General features: G+C 45.3%; 1 protein-coding gene across 2 annotated transcripts in view; it reads right to left on the bottom strand.

Moving 5' to 3' along the window:
- The window catches only part of LOC143804866 (uncharacterized), a 60,202-nt gene that overhangs the window by 3,413 nt on the left and 29,282 nt on the right, over positions 1-27,507 (bottom strand). The window contains exons 3-10 of one of the 2 annotated variants that reach the window (XM_077283389.1): positions 23,939-24,189; positions 23,463-23,582; positions 16,295-16,414; positions 15,754-15,823; positions 15,273-15,420; positions 15,140-15,189; positions 14,203-14,337; positions 11,608-11,719 (exon numbers count right to left, since the gene is read on the bottom strand). In XM_077283389.1, coding sequence (XP_077139504.1) covers positions 11,608-11,719; positions 14,203-14,337; positions 15,140-15,189; positions 15,273-15,420; positions 15,754-15,823; positions 16,295-16,414; positions 23,463-23,582; positions 23,939-24,189 — 1,006 coding nt within the window. The remainder of the gene's footprint in view (positions 1-11,607; positions 11,720-14,202; positions 14,338-15,139; positions 15,190-15,272; positions 15,421-15,753; positions 15,824-16,294; positions 16,415-23,462; positions 23,583-23,938; positions 24,190-27,507) is intronic. The other variant, XM_077283390.1, reaches the window with a different exon arrangement.

The following is a 27,507-nucleotide window of genomic DNA, read 5'->3' as shown; positions in this document are numbered from 1 at the left end:
CATACTCTATGGCTAGAGAAAAGCAGGATTCTTCTCACCAGAGAGGTGCTGATTCGCCACAAGGTGCCAAAGGCAGACGTGCCGTCCCTGGTAACCATAATACAATAGACTTATGGGACGAGAATCTGTCTACTGGATGTTAATCAAGGAAACCAGCCTGATTGTCACATGTGGAATTGGGAAGGATTTTTTCCTTCCACCTCTTAGTATTTTCTGCTCCCAGGACAGTAGTATGTCCCTTTATAGGTTGAGAAAAACTGTTCCATACGGAAGAACTGCTAATTTACTCAGCCAATTCAAGCAAAGCTGCTTGCTCAGCTAAGCCCTGTTGTAAAGACTTAAGGTACCTTCACACGAAACGACGCTGCAGTGATAGCGACAACAATGCCGATCGCTGCAGCGTCGCTGTTTGATCGCTGGAGAGCTGTCACACAGACCGCTCTCCAGCGACCAACGATGCCGAGGTCCCCGGGTAACCAGGGTAAACATCGGGTTGCTAAGCGCAGGGCCGCGCTTAGTAACCCGATGTTTACCCTGGTTACCAGCGTAAAATGTAAAAAAAAAAAAACAAACACTACATACTTACATGCGTCCCCCGGCGTCCGCTTCCTGCAATGACTGAGCGCCGGCAGTAGCAGGGCACAGCGGTGACGTCACCGCTGTGCTGTGCTTTCACTTTCACTTTGCGGCGCTCAGTCAGTGTGGGAAGCAGACGGCGGGGGATGCATGTAAGTATGTAGTGTTTGTTTTTTTTACATTTTACGCTGGTAACCAGGGTAAACATCGGGTTACTAAGCGCGGCCCTGCGCTTAGTAACCCGATGTTTACCCTGGTTACCAGTGTAAAATATCGCTGGTATCGTTGCTTTTGCTGTCAAACACAACGATACACGGCGATCGGACGACCAAATAAAGTTCTGAACTTTATTCAGCGACATCACAGCAGGATCCTGATCGCTGCTGCGTGTCAAACTAAACGATATCGCTAGCCAGGACGCTGCAACGTCACGGATCGCTAGCGATATCGTTACAAAGTCGTTTCGTGTGAAGGTACCTTTAATCAACAGAAGTTAGAACTGGGTACAAAACCACTAGGACTCTATAAGCCAGGGTTGGGGCCCAAGACAAAAATGTGAAATGGTAGACCAACGATATGCCTTGTGCGTGGCTGCATAACCTAAATCAAAAGGTCTAACCCAGAGCCAACGGAAGTACTAGAAAGCACAGAGGCACTATGATACTAATGATACCCCCTGAGCACAGGGGCACTGAAGCAATATGATGCAATAAGATGACCGTAAGCACACATTTTGATGCATGGAGGCGCTATTGATGCAATGTGAAGCAAAAAAGCACAACGATGCAATATGATGCAATACAATGCATAAAGGTAATATGAAGCACTATGATGCGACATGATGCACAGAGGCACTGTGAACTATGATGCACAGAGGCAATATGAAACACTAATACAACATGATGCACAGAGGCACTATGATGCAATATGCAGCAGAGGTACTCAATATGATGCATAAAGGCACTATAATGCAACATGATGCATAGAGGCACTGATGCAATATGAAGCACAGAGGCACTCAATATGATGCATAAAGGCACTATGATGCAACATGATACACAGAGGCTCTCAATATGATGCAGAGGCACAATAACGCAATATGAAGCACAGAGGCACTCACTATGATACAATATGACACCCAGAGGCACTCAGTACTATCTATGCATGGAGGCACCATGATGCAATACAACGAGCAGAGGCATTCAATACGATGCCTAGAGGTACCATGATGCAACATGATACATAGAGGCATGCAATATAATGCATAAAAGCACTATGATGCAATATGATACACAGAGACATGCCATATAATGCATAGAGGCACCAAGATGCAACATGACACCTAATATGATGCATAGAGGCACTATGATGTCATATGACACGCAGAGGCACTCAGTAAGATGCATAGAGGCACCGTGCTGTAACATGATGCAGAAGCATGCAACGTAAGGCATAGAGGCACCATGATGCAATATGATACGTAGAGGCATGTAATATAATGCATAGAAGCACTATGATGTGACATAATACAGACACGCGATATAACGCATAGAAGCAATATGATACACAGACACGCAATATAATGCATAGAGGCACCGTGACACACAGGGGCACTCGGTAAGATGCATAGAGGCTCTAAGATGCAATGTGACACACAGAGGCACTCAATACAATGCATAGAGGAATCATGATGCAACGTGTTGCAGTCAATACAATGCATAAAAGTATCATGATGCCATATGATGTCCAGCCACACACAATATAAAGCATAGAGCTACAGTCATGCTTGAAAATGTCAAACCGGCCCATAGTTAAAAGCAAAAGAACAATCTCTCAGAGATACGGATAAGCCTCCACTTTGAATAGTATACCTCATTTGTCGGACTGACCCCACCCGAAGGAGCTAACTAATGAGCCTCAGCTGAAGGGCAGTCTACATGGAGACAAAGTGCTCCATTAACACTATATGTCCTCCCAAGGCATAGAGTAGTTAAGTTGCAAAGAAAAGTGAGACACCTGTTTATCAGACTCCAAAAAAAAAAATAAAATAAATGAAAACCATGCTTCCAAAGGTCACTTTGAAGTCCAATCATAAGGCTCTGTGAGGACAAGACATGCAACTAACTTAAGCCAAATCATGAGATGTAGCCTGGACATATGGCCTTATCATAGCCTAGAGGTCCAAGGTCTGGCTGTGTATATGTGAAAACATACCTCGCATATGAAGCTCTAGCACAGCTTTGAACAAAGGTATGATCCATCAATGGAACATTCCACCATGCACTTACCTGTGCTGGCTCCATACCTGCTAAAAAACAGGGGGAGCTGGTAACGCCGAGAGCCCATCATTAGGGGAAGGGACGTCCCATCAGGAATGCTGTATTGCTGTCAATGATTTTCTCTCCCCCATGAGGTCCAGGCCTGGCAACCGAAGTAGCAGTGGCTTGCCAGTCGGCGTTGGCGCAGAGTGCCTCCACTGAAGGCGGAAGCGCTCCACCCAGGAGTCTCTTCACTGGTCTCTGTGGCTGAGGGACTCCCCCCAGGAGGGTTTCAGCCCCGGGCTCAGCTCCGGTGTTTCTCTGGAGAAGATTCTGGGAGAGGCAGCATGCGTATTTTTTTTTTTTTTTTTGCTGCACACCTGGGGCCCCGGCTTTTGCAGATTGCAGGCTTACGCTGCAGGAGGGAGAGCAGCACTCTCCCCGTAACCACAGAGGGACCCCCCTGTATGTTTATCGCTGCTGCGGCATCTTTTTTTTTTTTTTTTTGTGGCTAGTGCTGCGCTTTTTTTTTCTTTTTTTTTTTCAGGAAAAACTAGCAAAAGTCCATTTGTAACTTCTAATGTTGGGCTTTGAACCCTGGACTGCCATGCTGCAAAAATCCCAGCGATTTCCACTAGGCCACCGTGCTGCTCCTGCAGTTCCTTTACCAACGGATTACTGAAGCAGCCCGTGTTATCCAGCTCGCGCAGTTTGCTCAAGATGGTGCCGCACATGACCCGCTGCCCACCGGAGCTCCCGGTCTCTTTGCAGCCTGCAGCCTGCCCTAACGCGCGGTTCCCAGCACGCCGGACGGCTATGCAGTGTGCAGGCTGACGCTTCCAAAGGGAGAGCCGCGCCGCTCCTCCCGCAACCACAGAGGGACCCCCCTGGATGTTGCCGCTGCTGCATCTTACCTAGGGAGGTGACCGCGATCTCCATGTCACCTCCCCGCACACCCTAGAGGCCCACTAGCCCCAGCGGTGGCGCTTCGGGTCACCACACCAGCCGAGGCAGAGGGACCCCAGCTGCCTGAGTCGGACTGATTGGCCCTGGAATCCCACGACGATCTTCCTTCTGGTAAGTCTGTAGGTCTCCCATCAAGGACAGGAAACCAACTGATGCGGAGAGTGGTACCGCCCTTTTTATCTGTAGGTTTCCTGTCCTTGGTGGGCGGATCCCCTCTCTCCGTGGTGCAGTCATGGGCGACAGAGAAAAAGGCCTTTACTTAAACTCTAAATGAGCCTTACAATTTTTGTGTACCAAAAGACGTGGGAGACTAACCATATGTTGGAATAGGTGCTGTGATCAGATGAGACCAAAATCAAACCTTTTGGCCACCAAGGTAAACGCTGTCTGGAGCCAAACCAACACATCTCATCACCCAAAGAACACCCTCCCCACAGTGAAACAGTGGTGCTAGCATCATGCGGTGGTGATGTTTTTGTCAGCAGGGACAGGGAAAATGATCCAAGTCGAGGGGAAGATGGATGGCAATAATTGCAAGGATTTTATTGAACAAAACCTGTTTCAGTCTGTCAGTGATGGGAGACTGGGACGGAGGTTCGCCTTCAAACAAGACAATGAACCAAAGTATACTTTAAGGGGAAAGGTGCAAATGTTTTGGAGCGGCCGAGTCACAGCCCAGACCTTAATCCAATGGAGAATCTGTGGTCAGACGTGAAGATTTCTGTTCACCAGAGGAAACATCTAATCTGAAGGAGCTGAAGCAGTTTTGCCTTGAGGAATGGGCAAAAATCTTAGTGGCAAGATGTGGGAAGCTCAGAGACTTATCCACAGCAACTTGTAGCTGTAATTGCCGCAAAACGAGTCTCTACAAAGTGTTGACTTTAGGGGGGGTAAATAGTTTTGCACAATGAAGTTTTCAGTAATTTTGTCCTACTTGTTTGCTTCACAATAAAAACAAAACCAAATGTACAAGAACTGATGCAAACCCTAAAAAATAAAATTCTGGGATTCCAGTTTTGTGAGGTAGGAAAACATTAAAAATGTCAAAGTGGTGAATAGTTTTGCATTTCACTGTATATGCACTACATTAGAACACATGCAATGACAAAGTGAACTAGTCACAGTGTATATGGTGTCCGATCTGGAGGAGATTCAGAATAACTTTTACTATTTTACTCATTACAATCCCTGGTGTCCCGGCAGATGATGACAGATTTAATCAGCCATCACGCGCCTCTAACAGCTGCAGGTGGAGCGGAGTTGTTAAATCCCGCAGCCAATCTCTAACAGCGGCATGTAACGCATCCAGTCAGCAGGGGGGGTGTCACTCCACAAGTCCATTGACGCCTCTGACGTGATCGCATGGCGCCAATGGGTTGTCATGACAGTCGGGGGATCTGTTGATGATCCCCCATGCCTGTCATTACAATCCTTCTGTGAAAGCCAGCCGGCTGCTAGTGTTCAAGGAGATCGATTTCTGCTATCTATGTAGCAGTGTTGATGCTCCGCTGTGTGCAGCACAAGCGATCGCAGCTTCAAGTCCTCTAAGGAGACTATTAAATACAGTAAAGTTTAAAAAAAGTTTTTAAAACTATGACCCCCCTTCCCCCACAAAAGTTCCAATCACTCCCCTCTTGGTCCATTAAGGATAACTTTTTTTTTTAAATAAAAAAAAAAAAAAAAAAAAAAAAAAAAACCACACATTAGGCATCGCCATGTCTTTAAAAGTCCGATCTATAAAAAACACCGGATTACGTACCGGTAATGCTCTTTTATAGAGCCACGACAGCACCCACTGAGAGAGGGGATCCGCCCCTAGGAACAGGAAACCCTACGGAGAGATAAAAGGGGCGGTCCCCCTCGCTCCCACAGTTTGGGTTACAGAGATTGCGAGGAACCGCCCACAAGTTTTAGTAGGTCATTCTATATTAACATTTCATCTTTGACTTAATCACGTATATTTACAAGAACCAATCACCCTTATCAGTGCTCATATGCAAACTAATATATATAAGGGAGGGAAGTGAATGGGTGCTGTCGTGGCTCTATAAAAGAGCATTACCGGTACGTAATCCGGTGTTTTCTCTTCGCCACGACAGCACCCACTGAGAGACTTTCAGAGACAGCTATTTGGGGGGGATTATCGTGTTAAGAACTGATCTACCGAAACACAAATCAGTGGAAGCAGATAGATCTAATCTATAGTGACTATAGAAAGTAATAGGCGAAGACCAGGTTGCGGCCTTACATATGAGTTCTATTGGAACCTCTGCTCGCTCTGCCCAGGATGATGCTATTGCCCGGGTTGAGTGTGCCTTTACAGTCTCGGGTGGATCTTCCCCTTTAGATGAATAGGCCAGGTATATCGCCTCCCGAATCCATCGAGATAATGTGCCTTTTGTGACACCAGCTCCTTTCCTTTGACCCTGGAAGGAAACAAAGAGAGCCCTGCTCTTCCTCCAGGCGCTAGTCCTGTCTAAGTAAGTCATTACAGCCCTTTTCACATCTAAGGTATGGTATTTCTCCTCTTCCTGATTTGTAGGATTATCATAAAAAGTAGGAAGAAGAATTTCTTGAGATCTATGAAATTTAGTACATCTCTTAGGTAGGTAGGAAGGGTCTGTTTTCAGGACGATTCTATCTGGAAATATTGACAGAAAAGGAGGATCTACTGATAGTGCCTGTATGTCACTTACCCTTCTTGCCGATACTAATGCGACAAGAAGAGTAGTTTTGAGAGTAACGTGTTTAATGTGAGCTGAGTGTAGTGGCTCAAATGGGTGACCTGTCAAGGCCTCAAGGACTAGATTAACATCCCAAGGCGGTATGCGGGGAATCTGAACTGGTTCTGACCTCTGGCAGGCTGAAATAAATCTAGTTATCCACCTATCACCCGCTACATTGTGACTATACAATGCCCCTAGAGCAGAGACTTGTACTTTTAAGGTATTAACTGAAAGACCTAAGTCACGTCCTTTCTGGAGAAATTCTAAAATGTTAAGTATAGGAATTTCTTTTGACAAGGCCAATGGATAAAGACTTAGAAACTTCCTCCATACTCTTACATATATAGAAGTAGTGGATCTTTTCCTACTTAATAATAGAGTATTAATTACTTGATCAGAGAAACCCCTTAATTTCAGCAATTGCCTCTCAAATTCCAGGCTGTCAACCGTAGACCCTTCACATGAGGGTGGTTGAATGGCCCCTGGAAAAGAAGATCCTGATCCTCTGGGAGAATCCATGGATCTGAGATGGACATAGCTCTGAGCAGGGAGAACCATGGTCTCTTTGGCCAAAATGGGGCAATCAGGATTATATTGGCTTTGTCCTCTCTTATCTTCCTGATTACTGTTGGTAGAAGTATCAGAGGAGGAAAGGCATACGCTTTCTGAAATGTCCAGGGTACCTGGAGAGCATCGAGAAAATCGGGTTTGTCGGATTGGAACATTGAAGCGAACTTTTTTAATTGCCTGTTGTCTCTTGTAGCGAAGAGATCTACCTCTGGTAAGCCCCATTTTACGGTTATCATTTTGAAGATTCGATGATTTAAAACCCACTCCCCTTGGTGGAGGGTAAGGCGACTGAGGAAGTCCGCTTTTGAATTGTTCACTCCTCTGACATGTAGTGCTGATAGAGACAGTAGATGTTTCTCGGCTATAGTTAGCATGTCTTCGGCTATAGACATGAGTGTTCCTGATCTTGTTCCTCCTTGATGATTGATATACGCTACTGATGTCATGTTGTCTGACAGAATCCTTGTATGTGTTCCGTGTAGCTGCGGAAGGAATTCACAAAGAGCGTGATGGATAGCTTTCAGCTCTCTTATATTAGACGAGTCGTCTGACTCCGTAACCGACCATAGACCTTGGGCTACCTGATCTCTCATATGTGCTCCCCAACCACTAGGACTGGCATCCGTGAATATTGTGTTTGAAGGTTTAACTACCCAGGGGACCCCACTAACCAAGTGATCTGGTTCTAGCCACCAGGATAGGGATTTAATTACATCTTCAGAAAGGGAAATTTTACCGTCTAGATGACCTTGTAATTTTATTTCCTCATGTAAAATTGCATATTGTAAACACCTTGAATGAAATTGGGCCCATGGTACTGCTGGGATACATGACGTGAAGGAGCCAAGGAGGGACATGCCTTGTCTTAAAGATATTAGAGGTTTATCTATTACCGACTGTACCTTATTTCTTATTGTCAATTGCTTGGATTGTGGTAAAAAACATTTTTGGCTTATGGAGTCTATTATAATCCCCAAGAATGTTTGTCGAGTAGTTGGAAGAAGTCTAGACTTTTCCCAATTCACCAACCACCCTAGCCTCTGCAGGGACGAGACCATATTACACAATCGTTGGTGACATTGTGACGGGGAGCTTCCTACCACTAAAAGATCATCAAGGTACGGAATTATGAGGGTATCTTTTACTCTTAGGTATGACATTACTTCCGACATTAACTTAGTGAATACCCTTGGAGCTATTGATAGTCCAAAGGGCATTGCTGTATACTGAAAGTGTCGTATACGTCCATTCAACACAATCGCCACGCGGAGATATTGTTGATGTTCTATAAAAATTGGCAGATGGTAATACGCATCTTTTAGGTCGAGTACCGTCATAAAACAATGGGGAGACAACAGTTTTATGGTGGATCGGATAGACTCCATTTTAAAGGTTTGATTCTGCAAAAAGGTGTTCAATTTTTTAAGGTTCAATATGGTTCTAAAAGATCCATCTGGCTTTGGGATTAAAAATAGAGGGGAATAGAACCCCTTTTTTTGCTGAAGAAATGGAACTTCCACCAAAACCCCTTTGGCTAGAAGGTTCAATACCTCCTGCTCCAAAGCCTCCTGCTGTAACTGGGTTTTTAAAGAAGTCAATAGAAATGAGTCCGGCGGGACTCGGGAAAATTTTAATTTTAGGCCGAAGGTGATGATACTATTTGCCCAAATGTTCGAGGTTATTTTCTGCCATTGATCTGAGAAGGAAGACAATCTACCTCCGACAGGCAGATCTGTTCTAACGGGGTTTTTCCTCAGTTTTGTAAGGGCGCTTCCCAAAAAGTGCTCCTCTCTGTCTGGTGTCTCTAGTGGCCCAGCGATCTTGGCTCTTGAAATCCTTCCTCTTGTTAAACATGGGCTTTCGGAACGCCCTCCTATAAGATGGAAGGTAATTATTATTAGGGAAGCCCTTTTTCCTCTCCCCTGCTTTAGTCAGGATCTCGTCCAGCTTAGTACCAAATAGGTACTCACCCTGACATGGAAGACCACACAATTTGGATTTTGTCTGGGGATCGCCTTTCCAGCCCTTAAGCCACAGGGCTCTACGTGCTGCATTAGTCAGCCCCGCCGACTTGGCCGCTAATCGTATTGAGTCAGCAGATGAGTCTGCCAGGAAGGCTGTAGCACCCCTAATTAAAGGTATAGAGGCTCTCAACTTGTCTCTAGAGAGACCGTTTTTAAGTCCTTCTTCCAAGTCATTTAGCCAGACTAGCATGGACCTAGCGGTGCATGTAGCTGACACAGCCGGTTTTAGGGCTCCCGCACAAGATTCCCACGCTCTTTTAAGGAGAGAGTCGGCTTTGCGGTCCAAAGGATCTTGTAGTGAACCTGAATCCTCCACAGGTAGCAGGGATTTTTTAGATGTGGAAGCCACTGCTGCGTCTACTTTTGGGGCTTTTGACCAGGCTGAGAATTCCTCATCATTAAAGGGATAACGTCTCTTTGAAGATGGTGGTAGTCCCCTCTGCCCCTGGCTTTCCCACTCTTTTTTAATTAAATTTTTAACTGCTGCTATCACCGGAAAGGAGGGTCTTTTCCTTTCGGACAGCCCAGCGAACATTATGTCCTGCTGTGTTTTAGGGGTCTTAGAATCCTCAATGCCCATAGTGTTACGGACAGATTTCACCAGGTTATCTATACTGTCGGTGGGGAAGCACGTATCTTGATCCTCATCCGAGGAAACATAATCCCTAGAAACATCCGAATCTGCATCCTCTAATTCGGAAGATTGGTCAGATATGGGTGAAACATACTCTCTTGTCCCCTTAGGACGCGTTTCTTTTCCCGAACTATGCAGGGCTTGTAGTTCTTCTCTAATCAACACTCTAATGTCCTCAGATTTAACAGAGGCCTCTTCCCGTAAGGTGGAATCAATGCATGGTTTACAAAGTTTCTTTGTGTAACTATCCGGAAGGGGCTGAAGACATATCGCACACTGTTTGTGTTTCGTTTTTTCAGTACATTTTGCCTAGAGTGTTAGAGAAGAGGGGACAGCAATCAGCTTAATAGGGTAGATGTACACTCACCCCAGTGAAGCGTCTGTGAAGGTACCGGCTGACGGGGAGGAGACTGCAGAGGCTTGCTCTTTTTAGAAGATCCACTCCGCTTGGAGCGGCTGCTGCTGCTGGCATGGCTGCGAGGAGTAGTTGCGGTGGCCTCAACAGAAGACATCGCAGGGTCCTGTGCCGAATCCATATTGGACGCCGGAGCGTTACCGCCGGCGTCCTTTTCACATGGGGGCCGCCATCTTCTTCCTGTTGAACCCGGAAGTGCTAATCACTTCCGGGTCGCGGCCATATTTCATATGCCCGCGCTGTCACCGGCACCAGCGCCGGCGCCGTCTCCTCCCTCTCCTCGGAAGCTTTTCAGCCTATACTTCCGGGGGACATACCGGGGCTCCACGCCGTATAAGCGCTCGCCGAGGACGGCGCAGCGTTCCCCATTACAGCGCTAACTCCCCGCAGACGTGCCGGATGATTTTCTGTGAGCCAGCACTCTCCAGCCCTGGCCTCACAGCGTCTGCCAGCAGAGGGGGGAAGCTGACACCAGGACCCCCGACGCTGCTTCCAGCTCTGGAGCCCTTGCCGTCCTCACAGGTAAACTGCACAAGCGGCATCCAGGCTAGGCATCCTCTTCTCCGTGGATTTCCCATAGGAACAGGAAACCAAACTGTGGGAGCGAGGGGGACCGCCCCTTTTATCTCTCCGTAGGGTTTCCTGTTCCTAGGGGCGGATCCCCTCTCTCAGTGGGTGCTGTCGTGGCGAAGAGAAAATATAAAGTAAATTCATCTGATTGGTAAATGGCATAACGAGAAAAAAAATTGAACACAAAATGCAAAAAATAAACGCTCACCCGACACCAGATCCCGAAAAATGAAAATGTTATGGGTCTCGGAAAAAAATGGCAAAAAAAAAATAAAAATAAAAGTGTAATTTCCAATTTTTTTACTTTTTCATCACTTAAAACAAAAACCTCACACTATACACGATTGGCATCTGTGTACTAACCTGGAGAATCATATTGTCATATCAGTTCTACCATATAGTGAACATTGTAAATAAAAAAAACCAGCACACTATATGGTAAAATGAATGGTGCCATTCAAAAGTACTTATGGCTTCTTATACCATAACTTCTTATGGCTTTGTGGACGAAAAAAAAAAAAAATGGAAAAAGGGGAGGAAAAACACAAAAATCCCTATGTCATGAAAAGGTTAATCATTACAGGCGTACTCATGTCAGACATTTGTGGCATCCTCACGTTATGCCACAAACTTCTCAAGGATGTGGGTTCCACCTCTGGGCCCAGCACCCAGATAATGGAAACTCCTCTTTTCACCGCCCTGGTCAGCAGAGGGGTGGACACATGTGCGCAGCTCTCTATATCTATGGGAGTCCTGACAGGAGCAGAGCCCATAGAAGTAGCCTGAAAGACCCCAGGATCCCAGAGGTGGGACCCCACAACTTATTAGTAAGGTCCTTGGAGTAAGACCCCTGTATGCGGCTCCTCACCGGGGTGCTGGAGTCTCCAGGACCTGCCTTGGTGTTCAGATGATCGATCACGTCCTTCAGATCCTGGGCCATGCGCTTCAGTTGGGCGTCAATGTTCTCTGCTAGTTTGTATCTGTTGGAAAAATAAAAATAATAATAAAAAAAAAAGTCAGGAGAATAATCCTCATGGTTTGTTAGAATAAAATGTTTTATTAACTCATTCACAACCAAACCTTCATTAGTCAAATATCCACTGCAAATTCAACCTTTTCTAATGACATCCTAATAATTCATGTTTTTCTTAGTCATTTTTTTCTCTTTTTATGAGAAGTAAAGATTTAAGAACTTGGGAGCAGCGGGGTTCTTTTTCTTTTGCTGCGAGAGAAGCTTATTTTTCCATTGATACAGCCGCCTAGGGCTTGTTGTTCTGTGGGTGTGGTAGAACATCCTTATGGAATACCTAAATCAAAGAAACATCTGATAACTTGCTCTTTTAGTCATATGACCTGTGATTGGCTGCAGTAGTCTGACTTCTGGAATGAAGCAGTGATCGCTCTCAGAGCCAGTGTAGACCTCTGCAATGACCAGAGCCAGATTCGTGGGATCACTTGAAGGTAAGTCTGCTACTGGTTTTCTACTTTTTATTCTCACCTTAAAAAGAGGTATTTGAGCAGCTCAGAGCAATGCGGTCTTACTTCCTGACTGCTTGAGGCGCCGATGTTCCTCCTTCAGTGACCGTTCTGGTGAGCAGATTCATTCATTACATAGAGATAACCCATGAATGTGAAAGAGCACACGGCTCAGGAAAGGGAGAGCCGTGATGAACTGCTGTGGAAACTGATACGAGCCCTGAGCAGAGAGGGAGGGAGCTAAGCTGCTAGAAACCAGCTGGTGAGAGGTGGCTGGGATGATAAGAGTTGACTCCTCTCCTGAAATGTAACTACAGCTGAGCTCAATGGAAACAAGCTGTACACCATGAAAGATAAAAGCTCCCTCTTCAAGAGAAAAACAGCAGACAGAAAAAGAAATCCAATTGCAAACTTGCTTCTTTTCGTGGTGTCTAAAGCAATTTAATAACTTGAGAATTTCCCTGGTGCTGGATGTTTGAAGAATTCCAAATCGATAAAGAAGATGAAAAACGTGCAGCTTATTTCGACACGGAGTTGGAAACCACAATGAATGTTTTTTTTCCTGTTCATTGTGGTTTTTGTCCTGAAGGAGTCTGTCCGACTGGGAACCAAGTTGAAATTAACTGCGCGTATTTTATCTTCTTCGACTGGATTTCTTGATACATCCTGCTGTGCATGACACTGGTCCCAATACATGTAGGAAGCCTCCCGCATTCTGGTCCCAGTGCTAGAGGCCGTATCATACGTCTTGTGACAGGAAGTCGATCATTTCAGCTAATTTTTTTTTTTTAATTTTTTTAAAGGCAACCTGTCACTCAAAAAAAACCAACAAACTGAGTTAACTTCCTTTCAAAACCCCCGATTCTGTTGCTTTTATCTGTACTGCGCTGCGTCGCTCCATTTTGGAGATACACTTCACACTTGTTCCTCCTGGACTGTAAATGTAACTGGGCGCTTCTTCAGACATTTCTCAGGAACGTGAGCTTTAACCCTTCCTTGCCATTCACAGAGCAACAATTCCTACAATACGGCATAATCAAGGCATGCTCCTGACTTGTTTCATGGTACACCGGCTTATCCAGGCCCAATGGGGGACAAAGACGCATTCAATGGGGAGCGCTGCAGTCTCAGGCACTCCTGAACTGTGATTAGCAGGGAGATGTGAAAGAGGATGACCCCAGAGAGGACTGGAGAAACGCCAAGTTGGACTGCAAGCAGAGATTTCACATAGTGCTCTCCGAAAACAACAGTGTGATTTTTACAAGGTATTTAACTTAATGTTTGGAGCAAGAGACAGATCCTATTTTTAAATATAAAATGATGAAAAAAATAAATCACATATACACCTTGTAGTTCCACAGAACATGTATTGTGGTGTGGAGTCTAGACTCTAGGGCAGTGTTCCCCAACTCCAGTCATCCAGAGCCTCCAACAGGACATGATCTCAAGATTTTCTTAGTGTTGGGCAGGGGAAGGACTCGGCGCCTGGGCAGGGGAAGGACTCGGCGCCTGGGCAGGGGAAGGACTCGGCGCCTGGGCAGGGGAAGGACTCGGCGCCTGGGCAGGGGAAGGACTCGGCGCCTGGGCAGGGGAAGGACTCGGCGCCTGGGCAGGTACTGCAATTATCTGTGCAATACTAAGGAAATCCTGAAAACATGATCCGTTGGTGGTTCTGGAGGACTGGAGTTGGGGAACACTCATCTAAGAGGTAAAGAGGTTTTTAAGTTACATTTTGGAAAATTGACCAAATATTATCAAGTCATTAATAGTAAGAAATAAGTTTTTTCTTCCATTTTTACCATTTTGTTAAAGCTGGCATACTTTAGACAATATACATCTACATTTACTGTCACATTAACATTAGCTTCGCCTGAAGTTCCGATCAAAAATACCAACATCTCACCAAGTACAAATATAAACTCAGTCTCCAAATGTTGGAGATTACAATCCTAGAAGGTTTTGGCTAGTGCATAGTTCTGTTCCTTACGTCTTCTCTCTCTCCTCGTCTGCGTGTTGCAGATAGATTGTTCCGCTCTGCTCTTTGACCGATTCTTCCAGCGGGGTTAGAAGGTCCTCTAACTCTTTCTGCTGAGAAAGTATAAAGTCCAGTTCTTGGTCCAATCTAAGAAAATAGAAAAAAAAATTAGAAAAAATAAAATCTATAAATATGTTCTATTTTGATGTCTGTCAACATTGTACAAAATATTGGGAGAAAAATAAAACCATGTGGCGATCCATTTACAGTCTATGGGACCAGTGGAGATAGTAAGGACTCTTTGACGTGGGGGTTTTCCCCTCACGGTGCTAGCGGGGATCTCACTGAGGTGACGGCAGTTCAGCCCGGCTGGGAACGAAGCCTCAGTGACCAGAGGTAACCTCGATGTCACCACCGGTCACTGAGGCTGCGCTCTTACCAGCTCATTCCCCAGTGGTTCTCTGCTGGGTCGGTTGCATCTTGGCACCGTCCAAGATGAAAACTGTTTATCCCCAGACATGGATTACGGCATGGGACAGAACGACGGACAGGTATGGTATATTGTTGTTTTTTTATTTTACTTTTATTACAGGAGATCGAGGGCTTTGGTGGAATTAGGCGAGGTTGTAATCATGGTTTAATTAAGATTATTAAAAGGAGTCTGTGTGTTACTTTCAATTAAAGGACTTCATTCTGGTCGTATCTTTATTTACCATGTAACTATAGCATTAGTAATGGAGAGGTGTCTTATAGACGCTTCACCATTACTATGACGTGGGCTTGATGTCACGTGACAATACAAAAGGTGACAACCCCACAAAAATGTAAAATATTCTGCATGCATATAGGAGCATGTTGTGGGTTCTCGAATCCGCAGCACCGCGTATGGTGGCCCGCATAGGACACGCAGAGCGAGGAGTTACTACAAGGTCTCGTTTCGCTGTCTTACCTCTTCTGGTCCAGCTTCACCTTCTCCATCTCCTGGTGTAATGCGGTGATCTGACAACATAAGGCAGCGAGATATCAGATGAGTGCAGAGGCGATCGCCACCCACCGTGGCCCCCGGGGTATTTCTCGCTCACCTTTTCCCCATTTCTGATCAGTGTTCGGTCCCAGGCATTGACTTGCGTAGCCTGATGTAAAAAAAGTTTTTCTTGATCTTCAAGCTCCAAACTCCATTTGTTGATCAGGTTTTCTAGTTGGGCATAGGTCATAACAGCTGGGGCACTACTGTAAGGTAAAAGCATTAAATTAGGGGGCATGACCATGGTCCTGATATGTCATGTATCAAATAGAAAGCAGCAAAAAACGGACGAAAATAAAGACTGAAAATCTAAAATCAGTCACCAGATTCCACAATACAAACTGCAGACAATATAAAAGAGGCCTAATGAAGCTGGTGTTCTTACTATGATAATCCATGTTTGCAGTATATTGTGCCATCGACCTTCAGTAGAGTAAGCAAATCAGCAACCAAGAAAAGGAATCAACTAAGAGTCTCAGTATTACAATAAACTCCATATAAAGGAGCCGGCAGAGGAGTCGGCGGTGTCTTGTACTTACCTTACAGGTGCGGAGCCAGCAGTAATACTTTGCACTGCTCCTGTAGTCTGTGGTTTAGTAGCCAAGGTGGCTGCAAGAGAGAACAGATAGTCTTTGATAAAAGTAATGATAAAGTCCTCCGTTGAAAGACATCCACCATTTAGACACCCAGCCCTGCAGAGTTTAAAAACTTTGAGAGCCGCTTAGATTCTCAAACTAATGAAAAAGGAAATGTCAGCGCTTGGACACGGCAGAAAATAGTCTCCGATCTCAAAGTGTTCTCGGGAGGTCACTGCTGAATATGAAGACCACACACTTATCACTTTCCACAAAGTGCAGCATCCCCTGGCCGAGACTGGGGTCGGCACGGAGAAAGCTGCAGAATAATAGTGTCTGCAGATGTTCTCCAGCCATCATGGTCCCATCAGAATGGACAATGCGGGGTGAACCCCAGGGGACAGGTCTTTGGTTGGTTTTGTTTTCGCCTCAGTGATGCACATTTGGACCAGTGTCCATTAGTGTCGTTTATGCTGACATGTCCACAGTAATAATACAGTCATACCTGCAGCAGGCGCCGTGGTGGTTATTGAGAAGAGGGATGCCGCCGGAGTGGTCAGACTGGAGCCGAGTGTCAGAGTGCTGAGGGGCGCAGATGACGTTGTGGTCCCTATAACGGCGGCAACTACGGAAATGGTGAAAAAGAAATAACCTGCAGTCAATTTACTGTAAATCCTACCTGCAAATATAGACAATACTTCAGAAAAAAAACACAGAAGGATGAGAATGCAGGAGGATCGTGTACAAGGCGGATACATCCATCGGTAATAATCCTCAGTGCACATAGGCTGCAGCCACCATCCGTTGCACACAGGATCTTTGGTGGAGACCGCTATACAGGCGCTTTGCTGGTTCCAGGTGATCGTCAGCCTGTTTCCACTGCACAATTAACCAGCGCTCCTAGGAATGCTTGCTCCAGATATCGGAGCCATGAACATTGACTTGAAGGCTACAGTCACATGGTTTATTACGTTTCATTATATGCAAATGAAAAGCATATTTTACAGAACCAGCAAAAGCTATCAGATTTCAGAAATCTCACGCAGGCGCTTTGTTTTTAGTTAATTGACATATCGCAGTTTTCAGTTATTTCAGTGTTTTTGCAGCGTTTGTTTTCATCCACAGAAAGCAATAAATGCAGCAAACATTGACATCTGTTTTTGTAGCATTTTTGGTGAAGAGCAGGTTGTGAAATCCATTTATTTTTGTGATTTTCCCAAGATTGAAGGGGTCGTCCGCGAATTGGAAAACAGTTATTTCTTCCTTATATTTGGCCCTGTTAAAATAAAAACACTTACAGTCCCCTTGTCACGGGGCTTCCGCGACAGAGGTTCCAGAGAACCGCAGCGCACTGGGCCTTGTTCACACAGTGAACAGAAGCTCTTCACCTGTATTCTGACCTGGCTGCTTTGTGCCAGCAGTGCAGGAGTTAACCTTATTGCTGTGTTGCTGAGAGCTGGGTCTCTCAGCTGAAGTGGATCTTGTAATCTGATCCTCTATATAGACCCAGTCCTGACTTCAGCTATTGTCAGTGATCAGTTCTACTGCCTGGCTTGGAGGTTGAAGGAGCGTGGTGTTGGGAGTTGGAGGTTTATTTACAGAGATTGGTGTCTGCTGTTTTGGTTGCATGTAAAACCTGTTTTCCTTCCTAGTTTATTCCTTCTCTTCCCTTCTCTGTGTTTCCTCTGTGGTTGTGTAAGCATTTGGTGAGTTTGAGACTTAGTTACCTTGTCTGTTTACCCTGTTATAGTTACAGTGGTGCAGTCCACCTCCTTTGGGGGGAGAGGGGGCCCCTGATAGGGTCAACTCAGAAGACAGGGATACGCTGGCGGCTCAGGCCTCCTAACCATCATAGGTACCCCTGAGATAAGGGAAAGCCATGGCCCCATTATTGTGGCAGGGTCAGGTGCGGGTCCCAGTACGCCGTCCTGCCCCTTTATCGCCGCTTACAGCGTGACACCCCTTCAGTGCCGGCGCCATTCCAGCGGTGCCGACACTCGAGTTCCCGGGGCTCAAGTCACTGTCCCCGCCGGCAAATTGATTATCAACAGGACGTCAGGGCTGCAGCTGCTCTCACCTCCTCTTAATGCTCACAGGGCTCAATGTGCAAAGTAAACACTGCCCGACCAACTCCATGCCCTACCAATGTGCAGAGTAAACACTGCCCGACCAACTCCATGCCCTACCAATGTGCAAAGTAAACACTGCCCGACAAACTCCATGCCCTACCAGTGTGCAGAGTAAACACTGCCCGACCAACTCCATGCCCTACCAGTGTGCAGAGTAAACACTGCCCGACCAACTCCATGCCCTACCAGTGTGCAGAGTAAACACTGCCCGACCAACTCCATGCCCTACCAATGTGCAGAGTAAACACTGCCCGACCAACTCCATGCCCTACCAATGTGCAGAGTAAACACTGCCCGACCAACTCCATGCCCTACCAATGTGCAGAGTAAACACTGCCCGACCAACTCCATGCCCTACCAGTGTGCAGAGTAAACACTGCCCGACCAACTCCATGCCCTACCAATGTGCAGAGTAAACACTGCCCGACCAACTCCATGCCCTACCAATGTGCAGAGTAAACACTGCCGACCAACTCCATGCCCTACCAATGTGCAGAGTAAACACTGCCCGACCAACTCCATGCCCTACCAGTGTGCAGAGTAAACACTGCCCGACCAACTCCATGCCCTACCAGTGTGATAAGTAAACACTGCAAGACCAACTCCATGCCTTAGGCTGGTTTCACACTTGCGTTTTGATTTGCAGCATTTTAGCGCTAAAAAACACATGCGTTTTTTTTTCTATACTTAACATTAAAAAACGCACGCGTTTTTTAGCATGCGTTTTCGGCAACGCATGCGTTTGACGCGTGCGTTTAGTTGCAGAAATGCAACCTGTAGTAATTTCTAGCGGCGTTTTTTTTGCCGCAAAAAACGCATGCGTTTATTCGCGGCAAAAAAAGGTATTGCTGTCTATGTAAACGCATGCGTTTTTAAGCACGTGCGTTTGCTTGCGTTAAAAACGCATGCGTTTTTATAGAAAAACACAAGAAAACACAAAACCCTAACCACAAGAAAAAACAAGAAAACCCTAACCCTAGGGTTACTAGGGATCCTAACCCTAACGTTAGGATCCCTAGTAACCCTAGGGATCCTAACCCTAGTGATCCTAACCCTAACCCTTAGGGTTAGGATCCTAACCCTTAGAGTTAGGGTTAGGATCCTTAGGGTTAGGATCCCTAGGGTTATTAGGGATCCTAACCCTAACCCTTAGGGTTAGGATCCCTAGGGTTAGGGTTAGGATCCCTAGGGTTACTAGGGATCCTAACCCTAACCCTAGCTATTTCTGTTTATAGTGGGTTTTCTAGTTGATTTTGATGATTGGCAGCTGTCACACACTTCTCAGCATGCGTTTAAAAAACGCAAACGCAGGAAAAAACGCATGTAAACGCGGCAAAACGCCGCTTTTTTTTCTGCATGCAAAAACGCAGCGTTTGCACACGGTTTTTTCACATGCGTTTTTTAAAAAAACGCTGCAGATCAAAACGCAAGTGTGAAACCAGCCTTACCAATGTGCAAAGTAAACACTGCCCGACCAACTCCATGCCGTACCAATGTGCAAAGTAAACACTGCCCGACCAACTCCATGCCGTACCAATGTGCAAAGTAAACACTGCCCGACCAACTCCATGCCGTACCAATGTGCAAAGTAAACACTGCCCGACCAACTCCATGCCCTACCAATGTGCAAAGTAAACACTGCCTGACCAACTCCATGCCGTACCAATGTGCAGAGTAAACACTGCCCGACCAACTCCATGCCCTACCAATGTGCAAAGTAAACACTGCCCGACCAACTCCATGCCCTACCAATGTGCAAAGTAAACACTGCCCGACCAACTCCATGCCCTACCAATGTGCTAAGTAAACACTGCAAGACCAACTCCATACCTTACCAATTCATCTCTCCCCTTTGCTGTTTTCACATTTGCAATGGAGTATTTTATTTATTTATTTTTTTTAAGCACTGACATAACCTTCGTTCACGGCTGCATTTCATCCACAATTCCAAATGGTCACTATAGTGATAAGCATATGAGCTTGGATAAGGCGTTCTCAGAACATGCTCGAGTGCTAATAGAGTGTCTTCAGCGTGCTCCGATATGGAGTTATCAGGTGTTATCTGAGCTGCTCAGGAGCGAATAGTGTCTTCGGCGTGCTCCGTTACGGTGTTATCTGAGCGGCTCGGTAGCTACTAGCGTCTTCGGCGTGCTCTACTACTATGTTGAGTCCCTGCGGCTGAATGTCTCATTGCTGTTCTATGAACTATAGCCATTCGAAACACCAAAAATAAAGTGTACGGTGTTTGTTGTGTTATAGCAACCCTTCACTTCTAGCTAAAATCTGTGCATCTGGATAATAGGTATTCCCAACCACCCCTACTGGGTGGTAACACCGCGGGCCTTCCATATGTGCTCCGACACTGCAGATACGACTGACTGCTACAAGAGACGCCAGGAGAGACAACATGGTGCTGGACCTCTGCAGTAAGAGTGAGGAGCCATGTGCGAGCTTCTGATAAGGGACCCCACATGTACACGGATTCTGCCACATCGCTGTACAGATCGTGGCCTCTGCTCCGTACATCAGAGTCTCCTAGACAGGTCACCTCAGAGATCTAATATGAAATGTGGAGGACACTTCATCGTTTCATTTGTATTTCAATAATTTTTAACCCCTTCCCGATACAGCCAATTTTCATTTTTTTCCTCCTCTTCCCAGAGCCATAACTTTTTCCACATAGCCATATGAGGCTTGTTTTTTGGGGGACAAGTTGTACTTTTAAAGGGACTCTGTCACCTGAATTTGGAGGGAACAATTTTCAGCCATAGAGGCGGGTTTTTCGGGTGTTTGATTCACCCTTTCCTTACCCGCTGGCTGCAATATTGGATTGAAGTTCATTCTCTGTCCTCCATAGTACACGCCTGCGTAAGGCAATCTTACCTTGTGCAGGCGTGTACTACGGAGGACAGAGAATGAACTTCAATCCAATATTGCAGCCAGCGGGTAAGTAAAGGGTGAATCAAACACCCGAAAACCCCGCCCCTATGGCTGAAAATTGTTCCCTCCAAATTCAGGTGACAGAGTCCCTTTAAGTGACAGCATGCACTTTACCCCATAGTGTACTGGAAAACTGGGAGAAAATTCCAAGTGGGGTAAAAAAAAAAAAAAAAAAAAATTCTGACTTTGGGGAATTGTTTATACGGATACGGCGTACACTGTATGGTAAAAGTGACTCTGGCAATAGCATTATCCTCAGCAGCACAATTATGGAGATACCAAACTTGGCCACTTTAAAAAAAACAAAAAAACATTTTTTTTTCACTACCCAAATAATAAGTACCGCATATACTCGAGTATAAGCCGAGATTTTCAGCCCACTTCTTTTAGGCTGAAATTGCCCCTCTCGGCTTAAACTCGAGTCATACCCAGGGGTCGTCGGGGGAGCGGAGCTGTGTAATCATACTCACCTGCTCCTGGCGCGGTCCCTGCACATCCCTGGTTCTCTGGGTGCTGACAGCTTCTTCCTGTAGTGAGCGGTCACATGGTACCGCTCATTACAGTAATGAATATGGACCTGACTCCCATAGGGGTGGAGCCGCATATTCATTACTGTAATGAGCGGTACCATGTGACCGCTCACTACAGGAAGAAGCTGCCGGCGCCGGGGAACCAGGGACCGCGCCAGGAGCAGGTGAGTATAACGCAGTGCGCGATATTCACCTATTCCCCGTTCCACAGTCTGTCTCAGTCTTCCCTGTCGTCTGCAGTGACGCTCAGGTCAGAGGGCGCGATGACGCGATTAGTGCGCGCCGCCCTCTGCCTGAACGTCAGTGCAGAGGACGGGGAAGACACAGCGGCGCCGATGGTGGAACGGAGGACAGGTGAGTATAGCAAGTGCCGGGGACCTGAGAGGTGAGTATGTGATTTTTTATTTTTTTTAATCGCAGCAACAGCATATGGGGCAAATATCTGTATGGAGCATCTTATGGGGCCATGTGCAGCATTATATGGGGCAAATATCTGTATGGGGCCATGTGCAGCATTATATGGAGCAATTATCTGTATGGAGCATCTTATAGGGCCATGTGCATAATTATATGGGGCAAATATCTGTATGAGACCATGTGCAGCATTATATGGGGCAAATATCTGTATAGGACGATGTGCAGCATTATATGGAGCAATTATCTGTATGGAGCATCTTATGGGGCCATGTGCAGCATTATATGGGGCAAATATCTGTATGGAGCATCTTATGGAGCCCATCATAAACTGTATGGAGCATTATATGGGGCGTATTTTGTATGGAGCATCTTATGGGTTCATCATGAACTGTATGGAGCATTATATGGGGCTCCTGATTCAATATGGATATTCAAAAACACTTAACCTAGTGATGTCTCAATTAATTTTACTTTTATTGGTATCTATTTTTATTTTTGACATTTACCAGTACCTGCTGCATTTCCTACCCTAGGCTTATACTCGAGTCATTAAGTTTTCCCAGTTTTTTGTGGCAAAATCGGGGGAGGGGCGGCTTATACTCGAGCTCGAGTATATGCGGTAATCAAAATTAAAAAAAAAATAAAAAATTTTTTTTTTAGATTGTTGCCATTTTCTGAGACTCCCTGCTTGTACTTCTTGGTCGATAGAGCGGAGTGACAGCTTATTTTTTTGCGGGGCGAGATGACACTTTTATGGATACTATGTTGGGATAGATGTGACATTTTGATCGCTTCTTACAGCATTTTCGTGGTATTACAATGACCAAAAAACCTGCAATTTTGCGGTGTGTAATTGTAATTTTCTTTTGTTTACTGGTTATTTTTAGATTTTGATAGACACGGCGACGCCACGTGTGCATTATTTTATGGTCTTTATTTTTAACATGGGGAAATGGAGGCGATTTGAACTTATAATGATAATTTACATTTTTACAGTATTTATTAGGCCCCTTGAAGGCAATCATCTGATACTATAGCACAGTATTACTGCAGACAGTAAAAACCACAGGCCACAGCTTTGGATTTAAGGAAGCTCCAAAATAAGAAGCATGGACGTCTTAAGAAGACCCCCGACTCATAGCAACCCATCGGCGACCTGTGGTCCTGTCCCGGGAGCGCTGATGGTTGCATGGAATGATGCCGGTACGCTGCTAATGCCTCTGTCACAGTTTGACAAGTTAACAGTCAGCTCCACCAGTGGCTTTTAGAGGCAGGTCCTGGCTGTAACACACAGCCATTACCTGCCGGGTATGGGCCGAGATCACCCCATGAGCCCATGCACCCGCTACTGACTTGTGCTGCACACGTGCGGCGGATGTTGGTAAGTAATTATCTGATATATTAAGTGTTAATGGGGAAAAAATAAATAATGGATGCAACACAAAAGCAAAACGGATGTGACATGAGAATAAAGACCACTTCACACGGCCGTAAAACCAGACACGGATGGCTTACTGCAGCCTTGCGGGGGTCTTCACACTGCGGAGTTGACATTTTCTCTGCAGTTTTTGCAAAAGCAATAAAAGGTTATCTTCTCCCCAAGTACACGGTGTCCTCCGCACGTCCAGGTGGGCTCCATATTAATACCATAACTCACCTTGTGGGGGTTCGGACGGCTTTACAAACAGGTTTGGAATCGGCTGGACCGGAGCAGTCTGCGTTGGGGCAGTAGCAGAAGTGGAGATGCTGGACGCCACAGACGTTCCCATACAAAAAGCTAAACGACAGGAGAGAGAGCGAGAAAGCCGTGACGCAGAACGGGGCACAAACTATCTGCTACCGACATACAGTATATGGATTAGGCGACAACATCAGTTCTCTTCTATAAAAGCCAAAACCTCGTGAGCCTTCCCAACACCTGCATTAACCATCGCTTCCGATCAGGGTGGGAAAGTTCCTTGGATGGTTTTATTGCTCAGAACTTTGATGGAGCTCAATATAAAACCACCCAAAAAGGGCCGGCAGCACATTACACCCAGCGGGATTTGTCCCAATGACTCCCAGCAATTGGACTGGTGTTTGACAACACTTTTGGGTAACAGTAACAAACTAAGCCCCCATTAAGAGCCATACCTGGGGTCTGCACTGCATTGCTGGCTGCCAGGGTAGGAGCCGGCACTGTGGCTGTAACTGGGGGTCCAGCTGTCGTCACCGCACCAGTGAAACCGAAGCCACCGCCAGTACTGGGAGCCGCTGGGACGGGTTGAGGAATTGCAGTCCCAAAAGTGAAGCCAGACGTCTGAGCAGTCCCGCTGCCAGGCGCTCCGGCTACTCCGGCGACGACCTGCGCTGCTCCTCCCAGACCCAGCTTAGGTGCAGGGTTCCTGAAATAAAAGGACAAGTGGTTTATTAACAAGCAAAATTATATCATCCTGACGGTGTAAGCCGTAGTAAAAGAGTAAGCACGGTGTCACAGGTAACTTAGCCCAGAAGCGCATTTAGGGTATGTGCACATGTTGCGGATTCTGCTGCGGACTTGTCCGCAGCGGATTTGGAAAATCCGCAGTGCAAAACCACTGCGGTTTTCATCGCGGTTTCTTCTGCGGGTTTTCAACTGCACTTTCCTATTGGTGCATGTTGAAAACCGCTGCGGAATCCGCAGAAAGAATTGATATGCTGCGGAAAATAATCCGCTGCGTTTCCGCGCGGATTTTTCCGCAGCATGTGCACAGCGTTTTTTTTTCCCCATAGGTTTACATGGTACTGTAAACTTTGGGAAAACTGCTGCGGATCCGCAGCGTCAAATCCGCTGCGGATCCGCAGCAAAATCCGCAGCATGTGCACATACCCTCAGTGTGAACACGCGCCTAACACATCTCAACTTCACAGCACCGCTATATGGTTTTTCAAAATAAATGATTAGATATAGATACATACATACAAATAAAAAAAAAAAAAATAGAAAAAAAAAGTGGACTTTAATGCCTGAACGGTGTGGCAACGTTTCGTATGTGATATCCTTTTTCAAGCAATGAACATACAAGTGAAATACGCTTTTATAGAGAACACATATGTTCTTCATTAGTAAATTATTAAACAATATTTAGAGTCTTAAACGTCAGTGCATTCATGATCGGTGATCAAAGAAAGTGCATTTTTAATAAATTCATTGAAATACATTATTTGTATATAGATAAAGTGCAATGTAATTATTGATAAAATTTACTAAACAATAAATTAAACCAAATCAGGTGTCCCCGTCTTATGAAACAAAATCACAGCACATTTACACTTGTATTCCTTAATGTGCGCGTAATCTTCAGCGTCCTCCTAGAGCTACTGCGCATGTCTGATGTATACTCAAAAGGACTCCTAGCATTATGGTCCACGTCTGCGCAGAGCTATTCTGAGGGTAACGGCGCCATGTTGGTTAAGGTATACCCCCATATTTACAAAAAAAGGAAAGGGGGAAACTCAAAAAAACAAGAAAAATTAATTAATAAAAATTGCAATCATAATCTCTTGTGGTAATATGAAGGAATGCACCCCGAAGATCAGAGAACTGAATCAATATACTGCTGTCACTAGTATATAGTGTCACTAGATCCGAGACACCCTCCCCAATTAAGTGGGGCATCACGAACCAATGCAAAGACCTAGAGACCCTAAGGGGCGGATAGTCCCCCACGTTTCTCTTATCTATTGCAAGGATACTAAATGACCACACATATTTGGCCGCAATATTAGGAGTTCCTTGAAGAGCATACAAAGAAATATAAGAAATATTATAAAAATATAAATATATATATATATATACATATATACATATATACATATATACATATATACATATATACATATATACATATATACATATATACATATATACATATATACATATATACATATATACATATATACATATATACATATATACATATATACATACATATATACACTATTCCAATATTTCTTTACTGAATCTTGTGCTTATCAATATCACTCAAAAAAAAAAAAAAAGTTATTTATAGATTGTGCTGGTTTCATAGACCGGGACATCTGAAAGAACAGAGAAAAAAAAATTATTTCAAAGAAGATTCCTCAACATATAGAAAGAATAAATAATAGAAAGAATAACAATCACTATATCTCAAATAATTTGATTTAATTTTAAGTCTACATTAACCCCTTTACCCCCAAGGGTGGTTTGCACGTTAATGACCAGGCCAATTTTTACAATTCTGACCACTGTCCCTTTATGGGGTTATAACTCTGGAATGCTTCACCGAATCCTGGTGATTCTGACACGGTTTTCTCGTGACATATTGTACTTCATGATAGCGGTAACATTTCTTTGATATTACCTGCGTTTGTGAAAAAAAAAACGGAAATTTGGCGAAAATTTCGCAATTTTCCAACTTTGAATTTTTATACAATTGCAGTGCCTACAAGTAGTATTCAACCCCCTGCAGATTTAGCAGGTTTAATAAGATGCAAATAAGTTAGAGCCTTCAAACTTCAAACAAGAGCAGGATTTATTAACAGATGCATAAATCTTACAAACCAAAAAGTTTTGTTGCTCAGCTAAATTTTTATAAATTTTAAAACATAAAAGTGTGGGTCAATTATTATTATTCAACCCCTAGGTGTAATATTTTGTGGAATAACCTTTGTTTGCAATTACAGCTAATAATCGTCTTTTATAAGACCTGATCAGGCCGGCACAGGTCTCTGGAGTTATCTTGGCCCACTCCTCCATGCAGATCTTCTCCAAGTTATCTAGGTTCTTTGGGTGTCTCATGTGGACTTTAATCTTGAGCTCCTTCCACAAGTTTTCAATTGTGTTAAGGTCAGGAGACTGACTAGGCCACTGCAACACCTTGATTTTTTGCCTCTTGAACCAGGCCTTGGTTTTCTTGGCTGTGTGCTTTGGGTCGTTGTCTTGTTGGAAGATGAAATGACGACCCATCTTAAGATCCTTGATGGAGGAGCGGAGGTTCTTGGCCAAAATCTCCAGGTAGGCCGTGCTATCCATCTTCCCATGGATGCGGACCAGATGGCCAGGCCCCTTGGCTGAGAAACAGCCCCACAGCATGATGCTGCCACCACCATGCTTGACTGTAGGGATGGTATTCTTGGGGTCGTATGCAGTGCCATCCAGTCTCCAAACGTCACGTGTGTGGTTGGCACCAAAGATCTCGATCTTGGTCTCATCAGACCAGAGAACCTTGAACCAGTCAGTCTCAGAGTCCTCCAAGTGATCATGAGCAAACTGTAGACGAGCCTTGACATGACGCTTTGAAAGTAAAGGTACCTTACGGGCTCGTCTGGAACGGAGACCATTGCGTTACTTATGGTATTGACTGAAACCAATGTCCCCACTGCCATGAGATCTTCCCGGAGCTCCTTCCTTGTGGTCCTTGGGTTAGCCTTGACTCTTCGGACAAGCCTGGCCTCGGCACGGGAGGAAACTTTCAAAGGCTGTCCAGGCCATGGAAGGCTAACAGTAGTTCCATAAGCCTTCCACTTCCGGATGATGCTCCCAACAGGAGACAGGTAGGCCCAACTCCTTGGAAAGGGTTTTGTACCCCTTGCCAGCCTTGTGACCCTCCACGATCTTGTCTCTGATGGCCTTGGAATGCTCCTTTGTCTTTCCCATGTTGACCATGTTTGAGTGCTGTTCACAAGTTTGGGGAGAGTCT

The sequence above is a fragment of the Ranitomeya variabilis genome, chromosome 2 (assembly GCF_051348905.1).
Source record: "Ranitomeya variabilis isolate aRanVar5 chromosome 2, aRanVar5.hap1, whole genome shotgun sequence".
Lineage (NCBI taxonomy): Eukaryota > Metazoa > Chordata > Amphibia > Anura > Dendrobatidae > Ranitomeya > Ranitomeya variabilis.
This window is presented reverse-complemented; position numbering and strand designations above follow the sequence as displayed.